The sequence below is a fragment of the Rousettus aegyptiacus genome, unplaced genomic scaffold, assembly GCF_014176215.1.
Source record: "Rousettus aegyptiacus isolate mRouAeg1 unplaced genomic scaffold, mRouAeg1.p scaffold_m13_p_5, whole genome shotgun sequence".
Lineage (NCBI taxonomy): Eukaryota > Metazoa > Chordata > Mammalia > Chiroptera > Pteropodidae > Rousettus > Rousettus aegyptiacus.
In genome coordinates this window covers 114,532,843-114,550,734 of record NW_023416308.1, presented here as the reverse complement: position 1 = coordinate 114,550,734, position 17,892 = coordinate 114,532,843, and the positions used below count along the sequence as shown (strand labels likewise).

The 17,892-nt window shown below is 53.6% G+C and overlaps 2 protein-coding genes across 4 annotated transcripts; one reads left to right on the top strand and one right to left on the bottom strand.

Annotated features, from left to right (window-relative positions):
* Window positions 1-1,670: 1,670 nt before the first annotated feature.
* FTH1 (ferritin heavy chain 1) lies at window positions 1,671-4,297 on the top strand. The gene is made up of 4 exons (XM_016127928.2): window positions 1,671-1,982; window positions 3,301-3,447; window positions 3,763-3,888; window positions 3,974-4,297. Exons 1-4 carry the CDS (start codon window positions 1,869-1,871, stop codon window positions 4,133-4,135), a joined length of 549 nt encoding a protein of 182 aa, XP_015983414.1. The 5' UTR covers window positions 1,671-1,868; the 3' UTR covers window positions 4,136-4,297.
* Window positions 4,298-4,379: 82 nt separating this feature from the next.
* BEST1 (bestrophin 1) lies at window positions 4,380-15,876 on the bottom strand. 3 transcript variants are annotated; one of them, XM_016127924.2, is made up of 11 exons: window positions 14,808-15,876; window positions 13,636-13,822; window positions 12,353-12,447; window positions 11,659-11,892; window positions 10,912-11,066; window positions 10,441-10,518; window positions 9,984-10,136; window positions 8,548-8,628; window positions 8,082-8,233; window positions 5,797-6,390; window positions 4,380-4,807 (listed from the first exon to the last, which is right to left on the bottom strand). In XM_016127924.2, the coding sequence occupies exons 2-11, from the start codon at window positions 13,785-13,787 to the stop codon at window positions 4,789-4,791; spliced, it is 1,713 nt and encodes a 570-aa protein (XP_015983410.2). In that variant the 5' UTR covers window positions 13,788-13,822; window positions 14,808-15,876; the 3' UTR covers window positions 4,380-4,788. The 3 variants fall into 3 exon arrangements, with proteins under 3 accessions (XP_015983410.2, XP_015983411.2, XP_036077172.1); XM_016127925.2 differs by lacking the exon at window positions 8,548-8,628; XM_036221279.1 differs by lacking the exon at window positions 4,380-4,807 and having other exon boundaries at window positions 4,887-6,390.
* Between the last annotated feature and the right edge of the window lie 2,016 nt (window positions 15,877-17,892).

Sequence of the window (17,892 nt, the reverse complement as noted above, 5' to 3'; positions counted from 1 at the left end):
GATTCAGTGTAAGGTTTCTAAAAGCAAAACTAATGTGGTATCTCCCTGGCTGGAAATCCCTTAGTGCCTCCATGCCATTTAGGATAAAACTGAACCCCTTTTTACAGCACACAACTTGGTCTGGCCCCTATACTACCCTTCCAGCATTCTCCAACATGACTCTACTTTCCCAGCCAACACACTTTCTTAAGGCACTTTAGCCAGGCTATGCATTGCACATCTTTACACCTCTGTATATGCCCTTCTGTCTGTCCGGAATTCCTTCCCCCATCTCCCTCCTGCACTTCATCTGCCATTTAACTTTTTCTTCAAACTTAACCCTGGTCACATCCTCAGGGAAGCCCTCCCTGACCTCCTATCCCAGACTGGGTAGAAGACACCCTTCGTCTCCTCTCCCAGCATCCTTTCGCTTACTTCTTAGCTCTTATCCCCGCTAAATTATTTTTTCCTGAAGGTAACATATGTTCATTTTGAAATAAAGACCCAAGAAAGTGCCATAATTCCATCAGCAATTTTTAATATTTTAGTAGGGTTCCTTTCTCTTTTGTTTTTAGGTTTGGAAGTCCGGCTTCCAGTTTCGCGTCTGTCAGCATCCTTTCTGAAAGGGGTCTTGGATGGGTCTCCCCCATGAGTCAAAGGACGTGGCTAAGAATAGTGAACCTCAAAGCCTGTAGACTGGGGGACAGGAGCTCGGGCCTGGCTCCAGTTTACCACCCAAGAATTCACACCCACTCCGTACTGGGGTCATAGCTACGAGCCACACGAACTGAACCTGCCCCTCCAGGGGTCCCTGGTGCCAGTTGTGCCTAAGAGAAACCATTTCAAAATGGCCACTCAGCATCGTCTCCAGACCCAGGTTCCTTCTCCCTTCTTTTCGAACCTCCGATCTGAGTTTTAAAGCGCCACCGGTGATTTTCCGGGGCCCAGATGGCTCGTCCCCACGGCTCCCACGGGAAGGCGGGTTCGTGTCTGCGGAGAAACGGCCCGCCCCGCTTTTGTTGTATAAACTGCACCAGGAGCCATATTTGCTTTCGGCAACAGGCGGTCGGGGTCGAGGGAGTCCGGAGGGCGGGGGGGTGACGCGACATGGCCGCGGGCCCCACGCCGCCGCCCTGCCGCGGCTTCCTCAGCTTCGAGGCCTGGAAAGTGCGCCCAATTCCCAGCCCAGCCGGTCTCGCTCCAACATTTCCATATCTAGTTGTCCTAGCTGCATTATGAGGTCATCACCTCGGGGTGTGGTGACCGCTGCCCTGCGCTCTGATTAACGTGCCCTTGAGCGAACGAAGTACCGTTAGGGACTTGCAGAATCAAACGGACGCCCGCCCCCCCCCCCGCGCCCCGAGGGCCAGGGGAGGTTTCCCGTCTGTTCCAAGACCCAGGGACGCCTCTGGGGCCCGGGGTCCGCGCTGGGTTCCCGCACCTCCCGGAGTCAGGCCTCCAGCCCCACCAAGCGCGCCCCAGCCCGCAGGCGCCCTCGTCCGCACCCGCCGGGCCGCCCCGCCCTTCGCCGCCCCTCCTCTCCCCGCCCCTCCCCTCCCCCACCGCGGCGGGGGGCGGGCGCCGCCGCCTACCGGAAAGGGCGGGGCTCGGCGCGCCGGGCAGGGCGCGTGATTGGCCAGGGCGGGTCTGACGCCCGCTTCCTCTATAAAAGGCCGGCGGCCGCTGCCTGCGCCAGTCCTCGCCGAGAGTTGCCGCGGCTTCCTGCTTCAACAGTGCTTGGACGGAACCCGGCGCTCGTTCCCCCCGACCCGGCCGGCCGCTGAGCTCCAGCCCTCCGCCACCTCCTCACAGCACCCCCGGCTCGCCCCAAGGCCCTCGCCGCCGCTCCAGCGCCGCGCAGCCGCCGCCGCCTCTCCTTACCGCTCGCCATGACTGCAGCGTCGTCGTCGCAGGTGCGCCAGAACTACCACCAGGACTCGGAGGCCGCCATCAACCGCCAGATCAACCTGGAGCTCTACGCCTCCTACGTTTACCTGTCCATGGTGAGGACGGCCGCGGCGGCGGTGGGGCGGGGGCCGGGGACCAGTGGGGTCGGCCGCCCAGGGGCGGGGCGGGGTGTGGCTACCGCGCGGCTCTCCCCGCCCTCTCCCGCCCCCGTGCGCCCTTCGGGAAAATGGAGCCCGCTCGAGGTCTCCCAGGACCTGGCTTGCGCAGAGATTCTGGGCCGTTCGCCCTGTCCGCCTGTCCCCTGGGAGGAATCCCTCACAGGCAAGGGCCGCCTCTGCGTGTCCCTTTATGTTTAAGGAGTACCCGTTTTTCTGAAATCCCGGGGTTGCAGGCCTGCAGTGGGGAAAGTGGATTTTTTTTTGCATTTCCATCCTTTTCTGTGCATCCGATCACGTGTCCGTTAGGCGCTCCATTTTCTTGGGTAACGAGTGAAGAGGTCTAGCTCCCATCCTGGGTATGGCAGAGCCTGCTGGGTAATGGTGTCGAATAGCAAACCTTGGGGGCTGGTGCTAAGTGGCTTATCTTCGTGGGCCCACCACTCCCGAGCAGCTGTCTCCACCCCTCTGCTCTGCTTATCTCAATTCCCACTTGAATTGAAGCATATCTCTAGAAATCTCCCCTTGTATGAACAAGAAAGTTGTCTAAGTCATCTTCCTAGTGCCTGCGTATTTAATTCTTTATCTTTTTTTGTGTCTTAAGAGTTGTAGCCCTCTAATAATCGAATCCCCAGTTTTTGGACAAAACCCACGGGTAGTACTGGGCAAGGAATATTTCTTTGCAGTAATCGGTGGCATCAGTTTTCTAAAATCCTGGGTTTCGTTAGTGTGGTGGGAGTTTGTTACAATTGTCTTATGATTGTGCAAATTGTTTAAGAATAGGCATGTTCCAGATGGATTTGAAAACAGGCCCGGATTTCTATGACTGCCACTCCATTTCAGGAACAGCTGAATACCGCAGTGTCTAAATCAAATTTTTGCTTTCTAGTGATCATATATTTATCAGCATGAGCGCTGCTCATAATTGTCACCTTGCCTAGTGGGTTAATTTTAGAAATTACTCAGTCTGCCCTAAGCTGGCAAGCTCATGTTTTAACATGGGTTCATCAGTAATAATGCAGGGTAAATACTCCAGCAACTTCTCTAGTGAAATGTGACACTGGCTGTAAAAACTCTGCAGTAATATAGGTCCTTAGAGACATTCCATTTCTGTGATATTCTAAATGTCCCTTGTAGTAAACTTTCAATTTCAAGGACCAGATTTCAATTTGAATTTTAGAGCAGAAACTAATTCTCATGTTTAATTCAGGTACACAGCCTGCCCCTAACATGACGTGTTCACATTTCCACTTTTCAGTCTTACTACTTTGACCGCGATGATGTGGCTTTGAAGAACTTTGCCAAATACTTTCTTCACCAGTCTCATGAGGAGAGGGAACATGCTGAGAAGCTGATGAAACTGCAGAACCAGCGAGGTGGCCGAATTTTCCTTCAGGATATCAAGGTGAACAAAAGATAGTGTGCTTACACAATCCTTCCAGCAGTCCTCGGTGACAGAAATCACTCACAGGCTAGCGGTTGCTCGTTTAAAATGCAGGCATATTAGTTTTTTTGTCTTGTGCTTTTTTTAGACGTACCATCTAAGCTACAATAAGCAAACAGTAATGAGTGAGGATGTTAAACTGGAAACTTGTCAAGGGAAACTTAGATGTATGTCCCTTTGCCAAAGCATTTTGGTTATATGTTAGGTACCTACTGAATTGTCGTGGTTTAATTGATAGAGACTGTAGATGCATTGACCTAACTTTCTATCATTCAGAAACCAGACCGTGACGACTGGGAGAATGGGCTGAATGCAATGGAGTGTGCATTACACCTGGAAAAAAATGTGAATCAGTCACTACTGGAATTGCACAAACTGGCCACTGACAAAAATGACCCTCACGTGAGTATTTGCAGCCTGGGAGTAAACGGAGTCTTGCGGGCTGGGAAAACGTACTAATAACTTTTTTCCCCATTCTGTTTTCTAGTTGTGTGACTTCATCGAGACTCATTACCTGGATGAGCAAGTGAAAGCCATCAAAGAATTGGGTGACCATGTAACCAACCTGCGCAAGATGGGGGCTCCCGAATCTGGCATGGCAGAGTATCTCTTTGACAAGCACACCCTGGGAGACAGTGATAAGAGCTAAGTCTTTGGCTGGCTTCCTGTAGCCACAGGGGTGACATCCCTAGTCACCAAAGCAGTACATGCATGTTGGGGTTACCTTTACATTTTCTATAAGTTGTACCAAGTCATCTACTTAAGTTCTTTCATTTGTACCATTCTTTCAAATAAAGTAATTTGGTACCCAGCTGTTGTCTTTGAGTTCTTGGGATGAGGTAGAAATTCATCTAGGCCATCTTTGCTAAATCTGGAAGTGCCACAAGCTCAATCACACTAACCAAAATGAAATGCCTAGGAGGATTTGTATATGTGAAAATCCTTAGTTTATTAATCCTTAGTTATATGAAACTTCTCTAAGTTTAGGAAAGATACTACAGCTTGGATGCATGAAATGCAGACAGGACTTAAGGACTCCTGTCTTCGAATTGGGTGTTTTGAATTACATGTTTCTGCTGGTTCATTCTAGCTTTTGTAATTTTTATGCACAAAAGGCATGTAAAGGCTTAAGTAGTCCTGAAACTACTGATTTTTGTTATCCATTGAGCTAACCGTTTAATTCAGGCTGTCATAGGAACATCCTTCCATGTAGACAACCACATGGCTATGACTGGATCAGTGTCCCGTTGGTGTACACGCAGGTAGGACCAGGCTGGTGAAGCATCCCCTTTGGGAAACGGGCTAGGAATGTGCTTCATCCCTATTGAGAATTTAAGAAAACATACAATGTGAGTGAGGGAGACATCTTCTTTTCCATACTATGTTAGCTGCAGTGGGAGAACAAAGGTTGAGACATCTTTATTTTAAAAACCAGTGATTACTGTTAGGAGACTGCTGTCATGCAGTCATGAATATCTTTTGCTAAACAAGCCACAGTGGTCTGTAAAAGCTTGTCCAGCTCAAGAAGCAAGACATTGTAACCATTTCAAGTTTTCATTCACAAAGCTGTGTTTGACCACAGCATTACCTGCTTGAGCACTTGGAAATATGAAGTTAAACTCCCCATATCATGATGAGAGGTGAGGCAGGGTGGATCTATACTATAATTGGGTAGGTGTCCAGGAAATACAGAAAACAAGGAAACATTTGGTGGTGGCGTGACAGCTTTAGATTGACCTCATGGAACCAGGAAGAGCACATTTTAAATTCAAGAGTCTTGGTAAGGTCCCAGGAGCGGTGATGCTCCAAAGGACTTAAACGCACCTTAGCCACCTGCTGGTTCCCAGAGGTGTGGCCCCCTCTTTGGGTTACGGGGCAGTGCTCTCATACAGCCTTGCAGCTAAGCCTGGGCAGTGAGTTGAGTTCTTGCACTACAACTTAGAGCCCCCTTTCTGCCCCATGACCTGTGTCTGCCACCCCTGTTCAGTGAGCTGGAGCCAGTGATAACATCTGCTTGTCAGCCTGTCCCGGTAGCCCCTCCTCCAGCAACCTTAACTTCGCCTGGGTCCCAGGGACTTCCTTGTGATTTCAGGCTCAGGCGAAATGGACAAAAGTCCTTAACGCTTCCCTAGGGCCCCTGCTGAGGTGGCCAGGTGTATGCCCCAAGCCAGTGCTGGACATAGGGCCAGCCTGCTCAGGCAGTGATGGAACCCGAAAAAAATTGTGGAAGATGGGCGGGCGCAGCAAGGGAAGCTGGTGGGGGCCACCTATGGAGAGAGCAGTGACCCTGGTTTGGGGTAGAGGACAGACCTGTTTTCCAAGGCCCAATAGGGATCTTGCTCTTTGAGTATGTGTGTCTTCCTTGTTGATTGTGTATGTGGTTCTCCGAGATGACTTTCAGGGGCCTCTGACATATCTGTCAGGTTAAACTCGACAGTTTTCTTCTTCATGTGACACAATTCTGGGTTCTCTGTTGAGGCCCCAGCACACTCTGGGAGCAATTCAAAACTCGTCTTGGTCCCAGGAGTCCCAGGCTGTAGGCTTTGGTCTTTGACCAAAGACCTGAGTGGGAAGACCATCGGGGTGGGGCTGAGGGGCGTCTGTGGGGCGCTGTGGTAGCCTGACCACAGCGCAGCAGGCTTCAAGACATCCTCCCCACTCATCCTCCAGGCCTTGCTGTCTTCCTGGTCCCTGGAGCTCTTTCTGGCTCCTGCAAGGTTCTCTGGCTGGCCCTCACGGAGGGCTTCTTTCTTGGGCAATAGTAGTTTGGTCTTTGAGCCCATCCTGTGGGGGTGGTGGTCATGGGACTGCAGCCCCAGGAAGTAGCTGATGATGCCGGGATGAGCCCCCTCCTCCTCCCCCTCCTCCTGGTTGGGCTGGAACTCCATCTCTTCCTTATGCAGACTGGAAAGAAGCAGGAGACTGAGCTTGAGTGGGGGGAACAGAGGACCGACCCTGACATTTCTCCCAACCCCTGCCCCTCGAGCCCAAGGCCAAGGACACACAGTCTTTCTCACAATGCCCAGATTCGCCTCTCTCCCATCCATTCTGTACTTCCCGATTTATCCCTCCTGGCCCAACTCACCGTGCTGTTCTGTGGCTCCCTCTTGGCCACATTAACATCCAAACTTTAGCCTGGCATTTAAGGGCTTCCTCTTCATTATCCACATATCCCCCTTCCCACCTCTCACTCCAGGAAATCCGAATTACTGGTACTCAAGTAGGGATGATTAGATGAAGGCCAGCTTCATCTCAGCAAGCCAGCGATTTGGCCACCTGGGGGAGCAACATCCTCAAGGAAAGAAGTCTGGCTTCCTGGGAGCCCAAGGTCTTTGCAAGAGAAAGCCCACCTACCCTGGAGTACGGCCTGCCTTTGCCCATGTCCAAATTCTCCCCATGCGTGCAGGCCCAGCTCCAAGCCCAGCTGGCGGCTACCTCCCAGATGGCCAAAGGTGACCTCTCTTCGATGTTCTGTCCCTTTCCCAGGCATCCAGCACCAGACTCCGAGCTCCCTCACTAGATTACGTGTTCTTCGGAGGCAAGATCTATGCATTGTTATTCCCCATCACTCTCCCTCCTCCTCCCCAACCTTTAGCTGCTGGAGTACAGACTGAAGAACTCAAAGGCAACCTCCAGAAATGTTTGCGACCTACGCAAACCTTCATCTGTCACTTTTCCACACCTTGCCCACACCTCTTAGGAACTCTAGCAAATTCCAATGACAGCTTAATAAGATATTCGGTTCTTAAAAGAGCAAGAGAACAGAGCTTAATACTGTGTAAGAAAACCCTGATGGTTTGGACCCTCACATGCACCAAACAAAATCCTCTCCGCTCTCATCCCAGGGGGAGAGAGCTCTCATGGTGGACGGGGGGTGGGGCGGGGGCCTTCACTCCGCTGTAGTCCAGCAGCAGCTCAAAAGGGATTCTGACCAAATCAGGAAAACTTGGGCTGCTGTGGGTGATCCAAGCCTTTACTCTGTAGTACAGAGTCCACCCAGAAGCTACCCTTGATGACACAGCCTCCTGCTGGGATATGCCTACTGCTCCTCTCCCATCCCAGGGACACCCCTCCCGACCTCCCACACTCTACTCCCCATCCAAACATCCCAGCTTATCAGAAAACACAGTTCTGGAGTTCTGGACCAGAGTCAGGCTCTGCCATCCCGACCGCTTCACTGATCACTGACTGCCCTTGAGCGAGTCCCTTCTCTCTCTGGGGCTCAGTCTCCAACTCTGGACATGGGGGAGCTTAGACTGGAAGTACCTGAGAGCCCCAAAACAGTACACAGTAAGAGTGAAAGGAGTGGCAGTGACCCAGACATACTGACCCACGTGTGCTGCTTGCTAGTTATGTGACCGTGGGCTGGGCAACGTCCTTAACCTCTCTGAACTTAAACTTAATCTGAAAACCGGAGATCACAAACCAAGGTTATTGGGAAGAAAAAAATTGTTAATATATATATAAAGAGCTTAGGACAGCGCCCAACACTTAATAAGAGCTCAATATTCATTAACTAGGCTATTCTAAGTTCCTAGGCAGATTTTCACACTTGGGTTTTCTACCCACCGAAGTGGTTCCCTGGCACTGCCCACCTGATATTGAAGGTGGAGCCAAAAAAAGAGGGGCGACGAGACTGGGCGGAAGCGGCTGTGTAGGGGGGTTGTGGTTCTGGATCATTCCAATACATGTCCCGCTCCATCGGGGGCAGGTCCTGGTGCATCTCATCCACAGCTAACAGGGACACCTGGTCGCCAGGAACAGAAGGAGAAGCCCAGCAGAAAGGTCAGCCCAAGTAGGACCACGAAGTTGCCAGATTACTTGGAGAGGTCACGTCCATCTCTCTGGGCCTCAGTGTCTCTACTTGTGAAATGGAGAGACTGACATCTACCTGCAGCCTCAAAAGTTGCGGTGAGGATCCTGTGAGTGGATGGTTGGTAGGGGAAGGGAGGTGAGGCAATTCACTGTCAGGCTTCCCTACAGCCTGAGAGGTCCCCCTCCTGGGTCCAATTTGGAGGGGGGGTCTAAGGGACAGGCTCCTTCCCCGCTGCTACTCCATACCTGCAAGCTCCTGTCAACAATCCAGTTGGTCTCAAAGTCATCGTCATCCTCCCCAAACGGGTTGATGAGCTGTTCTGCCACCTTGAGGGGAGGCGAGACTCTGGAAATGCTCAGGCAGAACTGTTTGCAGCCTTGCTTCCCACCCACAAGCCGTTTCCACACCCACCCGCTCCCAGGAGGCCCTTCCTGCCTGGGCCTTGTCTCCAAAGCCGCCATGAAAGGGCTACAGCCACCCACACATGTGGGCGCCCACACGCATCACCATCCCTCTGGGGAGCCTTTCTGACTCTGCCAAGCCACTCACTCTCTCCTCGAATATCTCTAGACCTGTCCTTGAGCATGTCACTCAACCGAGTCACCACCTTTGTCTCCCCTCGCTGCACCTTACCTGCAGTTGCATAATTCTATTCATTCGTTCAGTTCCTCATTCGTGGTTTCAAACATCCCTTTATTCATTATTTTCCAAAGCAACAGGGATACATGCTGAGGCTGTGCTGAATTAAAGGGCGGCCCAGGTGGGCAGACTCCTGGGCACTAATCTCGGAAACGCGACAAAGCCCTGCAGTGGTGGCGAGCTGTGCTGAGGATTCAGGGGACACCCTGCAAGCCACTGGGGCGCCACAGAATTTCAAGCAGCAAAATGGCGTGATCCAGTTTGTTCTGTAGGTAACCGGGGGAGCAGGCAGAGAGAATAGCTCCGTGTGTGTGCGTGTGCGTGTGTGCATGCGTGCATGCGTGTAAAACGTGGGCGGGAGGGGAAGAGAGGGAGACACCGCCATCACCGCTACCACAAGATAAAGGAAGAGAGGGAGAGTGGGCGGGAAATAAGTAGAAATGAATAGAAAGATATTCAGAACTCCCGCTAGGAAGAACATTGGAGGTGATGGGAAGGGATACTTGGATGAGCCACTCGGGACCGGGACAAGGACCCTCCCCCACCAACGGCCATCTTCGAGAGGTGGCGCTCGTCTGCCTTCTAAAGGGTGGGGGCTGAGGGTAGTTAACCTCAGGGCTTTTGCTTTACTGAACAGAAGGAAGAAATGTGGGACCGGAGCCCGATTGCTGGGGACGATGAGAAGCCTCGCCGCACAGCCGGCCACTGACTGCCACTCTAATGCCACACATTCTCCTTATTCTGGACAAACGTTTGGAGAATATTCTCTTGAGGAGGCATCAGATGATGTGACAACTGAGCTTCCCCTGTGCCTCCCATGCCTGCTACGTTCCAGGCCTTGGGTGAAGAAGCATCGAGATAAGAGAGGCCTTGCTCGGGTCGCACGCCCCTTTGGGTTTCAATTTCTTTGTGAAGACGTGGAGAGAACAGGGGTCATGGCCAGGTTCCAGCACCCTACTTCCCACATTTGAGACTCCTCTCCTGGTTATCCGTGACCCCCTCCAGCCATGCCGACAGCCCAGCCTCGACCCTGGAGGCTCACCTTTAGCCAGCCGGCATAGAAGAAGAACTGCAGGAATGTGAAGACAGGGACAACGAGGTCCATCTCGTGGCCAGGGTAGGCCTTGGCTGGGTTCAGAAACTGCCGCCCAACGAGGCAAGCCAGGAAGAAGCTGTATACTGCCACGGTCACCACCTGGGCGGAAAGGAGGCGGAAGAGACGAGCTGGGTGGCGACTTGGGGCTAGGAGGACAAGGCCTTGTTCTGACTCGCACATTCACGTGACTTTGGGTCTCTGTGATCTTTAAAATGGGGACCGTCACACCGCTTCCACCAGGATGGACCAGGCAGGAGCCTGGACTCTTTGCGCTTGGCCCTGGAGAGAGCCTTCCAAGTCCAGGCCCGACTCCTGGGGTGAGCCTCTTCCCCTCACAGGCTGCTTCCTGCGTCTTCCTAGCCTCGGTTTTCCAAAGGGGCAGCCTCGCGGGCCTAGTCCTCACCTGCGTGTACACCAGCGGGACACTGATCCAGTCGTAGGCATACAGTTGTCCACACTGCGTACGCAAGGTGTTCATTTCCTGAGGGGCAGGAGGGAAGGTTGAGATTTTGACTGCCACCTGCTCTGCTAGGCTCTTCCCCAGACACCGTGGTCTGGTGCTCATGGCCCAGCCCTGGCTGTGTGGTCATGGGCAGCTCACTTAACCTCTCTGTTGCCTTAGCCTCCTCAGCTATAAAAAAAGGAACCAGGATCCCAGAGGCTCACTTTAGAGAAAGGGTGGGACAGGATTTTGGGAGGCGCCACACTGGGCTGTGGAATCCTTTTGGAAGAGATCCAAAATCCCAAGACAGGCTCTGGGAAGACCCTCAGGGGGCTCAAGGCTTCTCTTTGTAGGAAACCTAGTCCCCCCCCCCACCCCAGGGGGTTCGGGTCTCCCGGCTCTGCAGCAGCCCCATCTGGGCCGCGGGCTCACGTTCAGCAGGCTCTGGAGCAGAACAGGGTCTCGGATGCGACCTCCAATCCAGGCCTTCATTGACAGGTTGGCAAACCACACCCAGGGCATCCAGAATGTGTTGTGTGGCAAGCTCAATTTTTCTAAGTGCTTGTGCTCCGCGGGGGTCATGAAGCCTGCGGGTGGGAGTGAAGCAGCAGTGGGTGGGGGAACCTGTAGAAGGGGTGGCTGGCAGGTGGCCAGGCCCAGAGGGCACCCGGGTTCAGGCCCAAGTCCCTGCGGAGCTTGTAGGGACCTTGGAGCTCCTTTGTCATCCTCTTTCTTTCAACAAATAATTACTGAGTGCCTGCTATGTGCTGTTCTGGGCTGAGCACGTGAAAAGGGTCCATCTTATTAACCAGGACCCGGTCAGGAAAGGACAGAGTCCGAGGTCACAGATGTTCAGACTGGAAGCTGGAGAACAGGAAGGGGGATGGCAGAGGGAGGTAGATCCTCGCTCCGTACCACTGCGCAATGCATCTCTCCTCTCCGGTCCCCCGTCCCCTTCCTGCGCATCCCTTATCCCTCAAAGGTCCTTAGGTCCTCAGCCCTACCTCAAACCCCCATCATCTCCTAGGGTAGCTTCCTGACCCGGCCCCACTTTCAGGCACCTAACTCCACCCCGCCCATTCGGCTCCAGGTCTCCAGCCCACCCTGCTCCCAGTCCCATCCAATCCTCAGCCCAGGGGCCCCCTGGCTCCACCCACTTCCGGCTCCGGCCCCGCCCACCTGCTTTCACTAGGTGCTGGGAGCTGGGAAAGCGCTTGTAGACCGCGGCGCTGACGCTGCGCAGGATGAGCACGCTGCCCAGGTTGGCGTAGCGGATGAGCGTGCGCCGCAGCATCCGGCCTTGCTCGTCCTTGCCCTCGACGAAGCTCGACACCAGGTTCATGAGGCGGTCGGGCCACGGCACGTTCTCGTACTGGCTCCACCACCGGGTCACCACCAGCGTCACGTAGAAGCCTGGGCAGGAGGAGTGGAGGGCGAGGGACGAGGGCCCAGGCTGCGGCCAGAGCCCAGTGAGAGCGACGCCTCCGTTTCTCCGTCTTTCTAATGGGAGCGGGCCCAGCCCTAACCCTCCTGGAAGACGCTCGGGAGGGGAAGACCCTCAGAGCCCCGCGTGGACGCAGCGAGCCTCGGGTTATCTCTCTCCTGGGCCTCCCCCTGCCCATCCCGGAAATCCGCCAGACTCCCTCCCTCCTGCGCAGGCTCCAGGGCTGCCGGCGCTGCCCTCGGAAAGTCTGGTGTTGAGTGCTCACAGCAGAACTCCTTCCTAATGTCTGGCTGCGGTCCCGCATTTCCCCGAACAACCAAGAGGCGCTGACATGACACTGCCCTTGCCCCTCCGGCTCCTCGCGGTCCCCTGTCTGAATCAGGCCTGCAGCAGCCACCGGGACCTCGACACCCGGCAGAGGGAGCTCACCCAGCACGAAGGAGATGGGGATGAGTTGGATGTAGCTATCGCAATAGAGAGTCAGCTTCTCAAACATCACCTGCTGTTCCTCCGTGAGGGCCATCCTGGGGAAGCGGGGTGGGGCCGGAGATGTGTAAACACTGGGAGGGCATGGCCGAGACTGGTCCCCGGTCCGGCCAGGCCCCGGGTAGGAGTGTGGCTGCCTGTGTGCAGCCCCACAGCCTCTTGACCTTTTCGCTGGCCCACTAGGGCCCCTCTGGCCTGAGCCAGGGTCCAGTCCTCGGGTAGCCCCGAACCCCATCGGGGCTCCGTGGCTGGGGTGGTGGCGGGGAGGTTTATCGTGAGATGTAGGAAGGAAGGTCTTGCTGAAGGAGTCAGTGTTAGGCACTGCTGCCCCTTTCAGAGAATCCAGAAAAAAAATTTTTTTTTTTTAAGCAGATTGAACCAAAGGGTGTTTGGTCTTTAAAAAAGGTATGGTTGGGAGGAGTGAATAGGCCGAGTGCAGAGGGTTTTTAAGACAGGGCAGTAAGACTATTCCGGACAACGGTGTAACGGTGGTCCAAATCGTACCTTTGTCCACACCCATAGAATGTACAAGGCCAAGGGTGAACCCTAATGTAGACTGTAGGACGGACTCTGGGTGATAACAGTGTGTCCATGTGAGTTCGTCTGTTATGACAAGCGTGGCGCTGTGCTGCAAGATGTGGGTAGTGAGGAGTGTGTGTGTGTGTGTGTGGAGGAGTAGACGGGAACTCTGTACTTTCCACTGAACTCTACTGTGAACCCAAAGCAACTCTAAACAATAAAGTCAAACTTTTTAAAGTATGTCGGTGCCCTAGGAACAACCAAAGTAAACCAATGTGCCTTGCAATTAGTGTTTTTAATCCATTCAGTCATGAATGCTTTTTCCACTTAAAATGCCCTCATCTATTCTGTGATTATATCTGTCCTATGTACTTTTTTTGTCCGAATAATCATTTTTATTGGGGGGGGGGGGAAGGTATGGTCTGGGCCTGTGAGCCTCTGTGGGATTCAGGCAAACAGGCTGGCTGAATGGGACCAGGTAAGGCCTGGGTTCCAGGCTCCAGCCTGGATTAGAGGAAGGGGTGTCAGACACTGCCCCCCCATCTGCCTCCTTTTCTCTCTCTAGCCCCTAGTCCCCAAGGCTGGGCCACAAGCTCAGCGGAGCCTTATAAGTCTCCGGTGCGTGGGCCTCCTGGATGGGTGAGAGGCCCCCTGGAAGCTCGCAGCCCCCACTGCACCCCTCCCAGGTCCCGCCCCTCCACCTGTACCTGTAAATGAAGCGGATGGTGTAGTAGCTGAGCAGGAAGATGAGGAACTCGCCGTAGAGCAGCTTGTAGATGCTGCCTCGCCAGCACAGGAGCAGGCGGGAGAAGGAGCCTAAGCGGGCGTTGGCCACTTGGCTTGAGTAGGTGACAGTCATGGCCAGGAACTGGGCCGTGGCAAGTGGGCTGGGTCCTGGTGGACGAACAGACAGGGGAACTAATGGGGGCCTGGGAGAGAGCAGGCGCCTTGGTCAGAGCCTGTCTGAGGCTCGTGTGTGACCTCAGCCGGAACGCTTCCCTGCTCCGGGCCTCAGCTCCTCCGTCAGGGCACCGGGATACGGGGATGGGGACGAGGCAGCCTCTAAGACTCTCCCGGCTCTGACTGCCTGTGGGAGGGAGGAGGTGAGCCCAGAGGCTGCCCACAGCCTTGGCAGGGAAGACAGGTCTGCATCCTTAAATCGTATGACAAGGACAATGACAAGAGTTCATACGCCGAGCTCAGCCCTTTGTTCTGAACCCATCTTGTTTATAAGCTCTCCAAGCTCCCTCAACCACCCAGAGCAAGAATTGTTAAGGAACCGGGTCAGTCTTGTCCACCGCCCTGTCCTCGGTGCCCAGAACAGAGCCTGGCTGGTGGAGATGTTCAGATAATGTTTGTTGAATGATGGCCCCAGGACCTTTCCACCTGCTGGGGATGCTCTTCCCGCTCTAACTGTATGGCTCACTCCCACTTCAGGTCACCTCCTCAAAAGAATGTCCTCAGCCACCCTACCTGGAAATAGCATCCCTCAGCCACCTACGCTTGCTGTCCCCTCACCTTGCTCCATTTTTCTACACAGTACTAATCATGTTGAAATTATATTTTCGCTGGCTGTCTGCTTGTTCACTGCCTATTCCTTCCTGAGAATGGAGGCTCCTGCTCTGTTCTTGAAGGAGGTGCTCGATTAGCAGCCGCCCTTTCCCGCTTGCTCTGATGCAGCCACACCGGCTGTCTCTCTGTCCTGGATGCACAACAAGCTCATTCTCCCCTCAGGGCCTTTGCACAGACATACAGGTGCCCGCACACCTGCACATGCGGCGCCCGTGCGTGTGCATCACACACATGTATGCAGGGACAGTCATCTACCCCAAAGGCCCTCAAAGGCCCAGCCCGGCTCTCCTGAGCAAGCCCTACTCACAGGTGGGGCTCCAGGCTGGTCCGGCGATCCCACAAAAGGTCTGGCCGCTGGACTGGTGGGACTCCCTGGGGTCCTGTGGCCAATGCCCCTGCCCACACCTAGGGGCTGGCACTGCCCACGTGTGCGCTAAGCGGTCACTTGACTCCTTAAGCCAGCACCTCCACAAAGGAGTGCTTGTGCTGGCCCCTCCTCATAATCTGCCCGTAAGCTGCAGCTGCCACAGGCTGCCTGGATCCCCTAATTCCTTCCGGGGGTGAGGGGAAGACACGGGAATGAGAGCGGGGCTGAGATTTCGGGGAACTCGCCCCCACCACAGGCCCTGCCAATCCTCTCATGTTCTCTGGGCCCTAACGTCCGGAGATTGAGGGATCTGTTTCTAAGCTCTGAGGTCTTACAGGGAGGGACACTATATAGGGGGCCTCGTCTCCTAGGAGCTCTCCACAGAGTGGGGGCCCTCTGTCCAGGCACTGTGAGCCACGGTCAGCAGTCATGGCTCTGCCAACTGTGTGTGGTGACTCTGGGTGGGCCTCTCTGCTCTTCTCTAAGCCCCAGTGTCTGTATCTGTAAGAGTGACAGAATTCTGCATATACTGCTGAGGAGCTCTGATTGGCCGCTGGTGACATCATAGGTTATTCGGGCTGTGACTGGCTGGCGGACCCAGTTAGTAGGTTGGTTCTGAGCTGCGGAAGGAGAAGGGGGCTGCTGTGTGTGGGCCGGGCCTGCTGCCGGGTGATACAGCAGCTCTGGAGTTCATGCCAACGCATGCAAAATGGAGTATGTACCCAGGTCCCCAAGGACAGCTGGTTACTATCTCAGCAGCCAGCTCCGTACATTCTAATACCTCGATCCATACGCGAGGGCCCTCCTAAGCGATGCGTGTCTAGGACATGCTCCTCTTACGTGAAGGGAAAGCTCGAAGCAGTGGAGGCCCCTGTTTTCCAGCTGGGAATGTTTGTTAACTGTGCAGCTTCTCGGGGTTTCTCTTCAGAGTCTGATTCTGCGCCCGAGGAGATGCTGCACTTCTCATGAGCACTGCGGGCTTTGGATGCCTGTGGCCTTTGGACAGCGCTGTCAGAAGCCCTGATTTACAATCTGACCTCGAGCCTTAAAATAAATCCATGCCTCCCCCTTCTTGGCCTGTCTCTGCCTCTGTCCCTTTCTGTGTTTCACTGTCTCTCTCCGTCTCTCTGTCTCTCTCTCTCCCTGTCTTTCTCTCTTTGGCTCCTGTGTTCACAATGCTGAGACTGAAGGTGACTTTGATGCACACCATTTTTGTCTCTATAATTCAATGCCTAGAAAAAGCATAGGATTTCACGACCGTGGGTGTTTTTCTAAGCACAGCAAACGATTATGAGGGAGTCTCTTCAGAGAGCAGGGACAACCCTGGAGGAGCATTGGTTGCATCCCTGCCTCCCGTGCTGTGGGAAACACCTCTCCCATCGCTGTCCTTAACCGAACGGCGTAAAACGGCACTCTTGAGCCTCAGTCTCCTCATCTGTGAAATGGGACAATAACACCTACCTCGGCAGCTGGGTGAGAATGCTGGATGGGGAGTGTTTTAGTCAACTCTCCAAAGCAGTGGTTCTCACGTCTGGCTGCCTGTTAACTTTTCCTGGGGACCATCTGCAAACCCTCGTGCCTCTGCCCCTCCCCTCCAGAGTCAATTGGTCTGGATGGGGTCCAGGCACTGGCATTTTTTCCAGTTCCTCAAGCGAGTCTAATAGTCTGAGTTGAGAATCACTGCTGTAAGGGAATGTGTCCCTACCTTGTATTTCCTATTCCTTCAGCAACACAAATCAACGCTCTCTCTCGAGAGCTTTCCATTTAACAGATGATTAATAAATATATATTTTAATTAAAATTGAAACATGTGCCTGGCACCACGCCTGGCACGCGGATGCTCACTCTGTGTTAGCCGAAGGAATAAATGAAAACACCATCTTTTGCAGGGTCAGGTTCGTGCCGCCCCTGTAGTGGCCACTGGAGGGCGTTCTTGCCTAGCCGGCTCTGTCTGGCCCTGGAAGACTGGTCTGGTCAGAGTCTGTGTGGACCCATGGCGGGGCGCTGGTGGCTCCTTCATCTCCTTGACCCTGACCCTGGCTATAGAGCCATGAGAGGGAGTTGGGAGACACTGGAGTCCTCCTCCCTCCCTTTCCCCTGAACTGCGAGTTCTTCCACGATATCCCCAAAGTCCCACCAGGACAGACTGACAGTGCCGTCCCAGGCCCCCTTCCCTTCCCAGATGCCCCAGGATATCCCCAAAGACACCCCGTGAGCAGCTAGCTGCTCCCGACACCACCCCAGCACTAGGTCAGGCACACCCCCAGGCGTAAGTTGTGGTCTCTCCCATTGGGTCTCTGCCATGAAAATGTCCCCAGCAAGCCAGGCACAGCTCGGATGCACAGGTCACAACAAGCACTGCTTGGACAAAGGGCTCCAAGATTGACCCCTGCTAGGATGGGGCCCCGCCCAGGCAGAGTTGGCCTCTTCTGCTTTACATTCTGCAAAGCGGTCATTTAACAAACCGTTTCTCAGACCAGAACTGAGACTATCCTGATTCCTGCCTCTAAGAATTTATAACCCATTTATCTGAAGAAATCTAGAACACTAATTCAAAAAGATATATGTGCCCTATGTTTGGTGTTATTGCAGTGTGGTTTACAGTAGCCAAGATATGGAAGCAACCTAAATGTCCATTGATAGACAAATGGATAAAGAAGGTGTGGTATATATATAGTGTATTACTCAGCCATAAAAAAGAATGAAATCTTACCATTTGCAACAACAGAGATGGACCTAGAGGTTATTACACTAAATAAATAAGTCAGACAGAGAAAGACAAACACCATATGATTTCACTTACATGTGGAATGTAAAATACCGAAACAAATAAACAAACTAATAGATACGGAGAACAAATTGATAGTCACTAAATGGGAGGAGTTGGGGAAATGGGTGGAAAAAGCGAACAGGGTTAAGGAGTACACATATCTAGTTGTTAAAATAGTCGAAGGGATGCAAAGTACGGCATAGAGAATAAAGTCAATAATATCGTAATAACTATGTATGGTGTCGAATGGGTACT

What these genes read in the sequence shown, in the direction of transcription:
- FTH1 (XM_016127928.2), top strand. Translation starts at nt 1,869, where the DNA reads ATGACTGCAGCGTCGTCGTCGCAGGTGCGCCAGAACTACCACCAGGAC. An exon ending in TTTTCCTTCAGGATATCAAG is followed by an intron (nt 3,448 to 3,762) that starts GTGAACAAAAGA and finishes TCTATCATTCAG; the next exon opens with AAACCAGACCGTGACGACTG. An exon ending in CTGACAAAAATGACCCTCAC is followed by an intron (nt 3,889 to 3,973) that starts GTGAGTATTTGC and finishes TCTGTTTTCTAG; the next exon opens with TTGTGTGACTTCATCGAGAC.
- BEST1 (XM_036221279.1), bottom strand. Translation starts at nt 13,787, where the DNA reads ATGACTGTCACCTACTCAAGCCAAGTGGCCAACGCCCGCTTAGGCTCC. An exon ending in CCAGCACCTAGTGAAAGCAG is followed by an intron (nt 11,067 to 11,658) that starts GTGGGCGGGGCC and finishes TCCCACCCGCAG; the next exon opens with GCTTCATGACCCCCGCGGAG. An exon ending in TGCTCCAGAGCCTGCTGAAC is followed by an intron (nt 10,519 to 10,911) that starts GTGAGCCCGCGG and finishes CCTGCCCCTCAG; the next exon opens with GAAATGAACACCTTGCGTAC.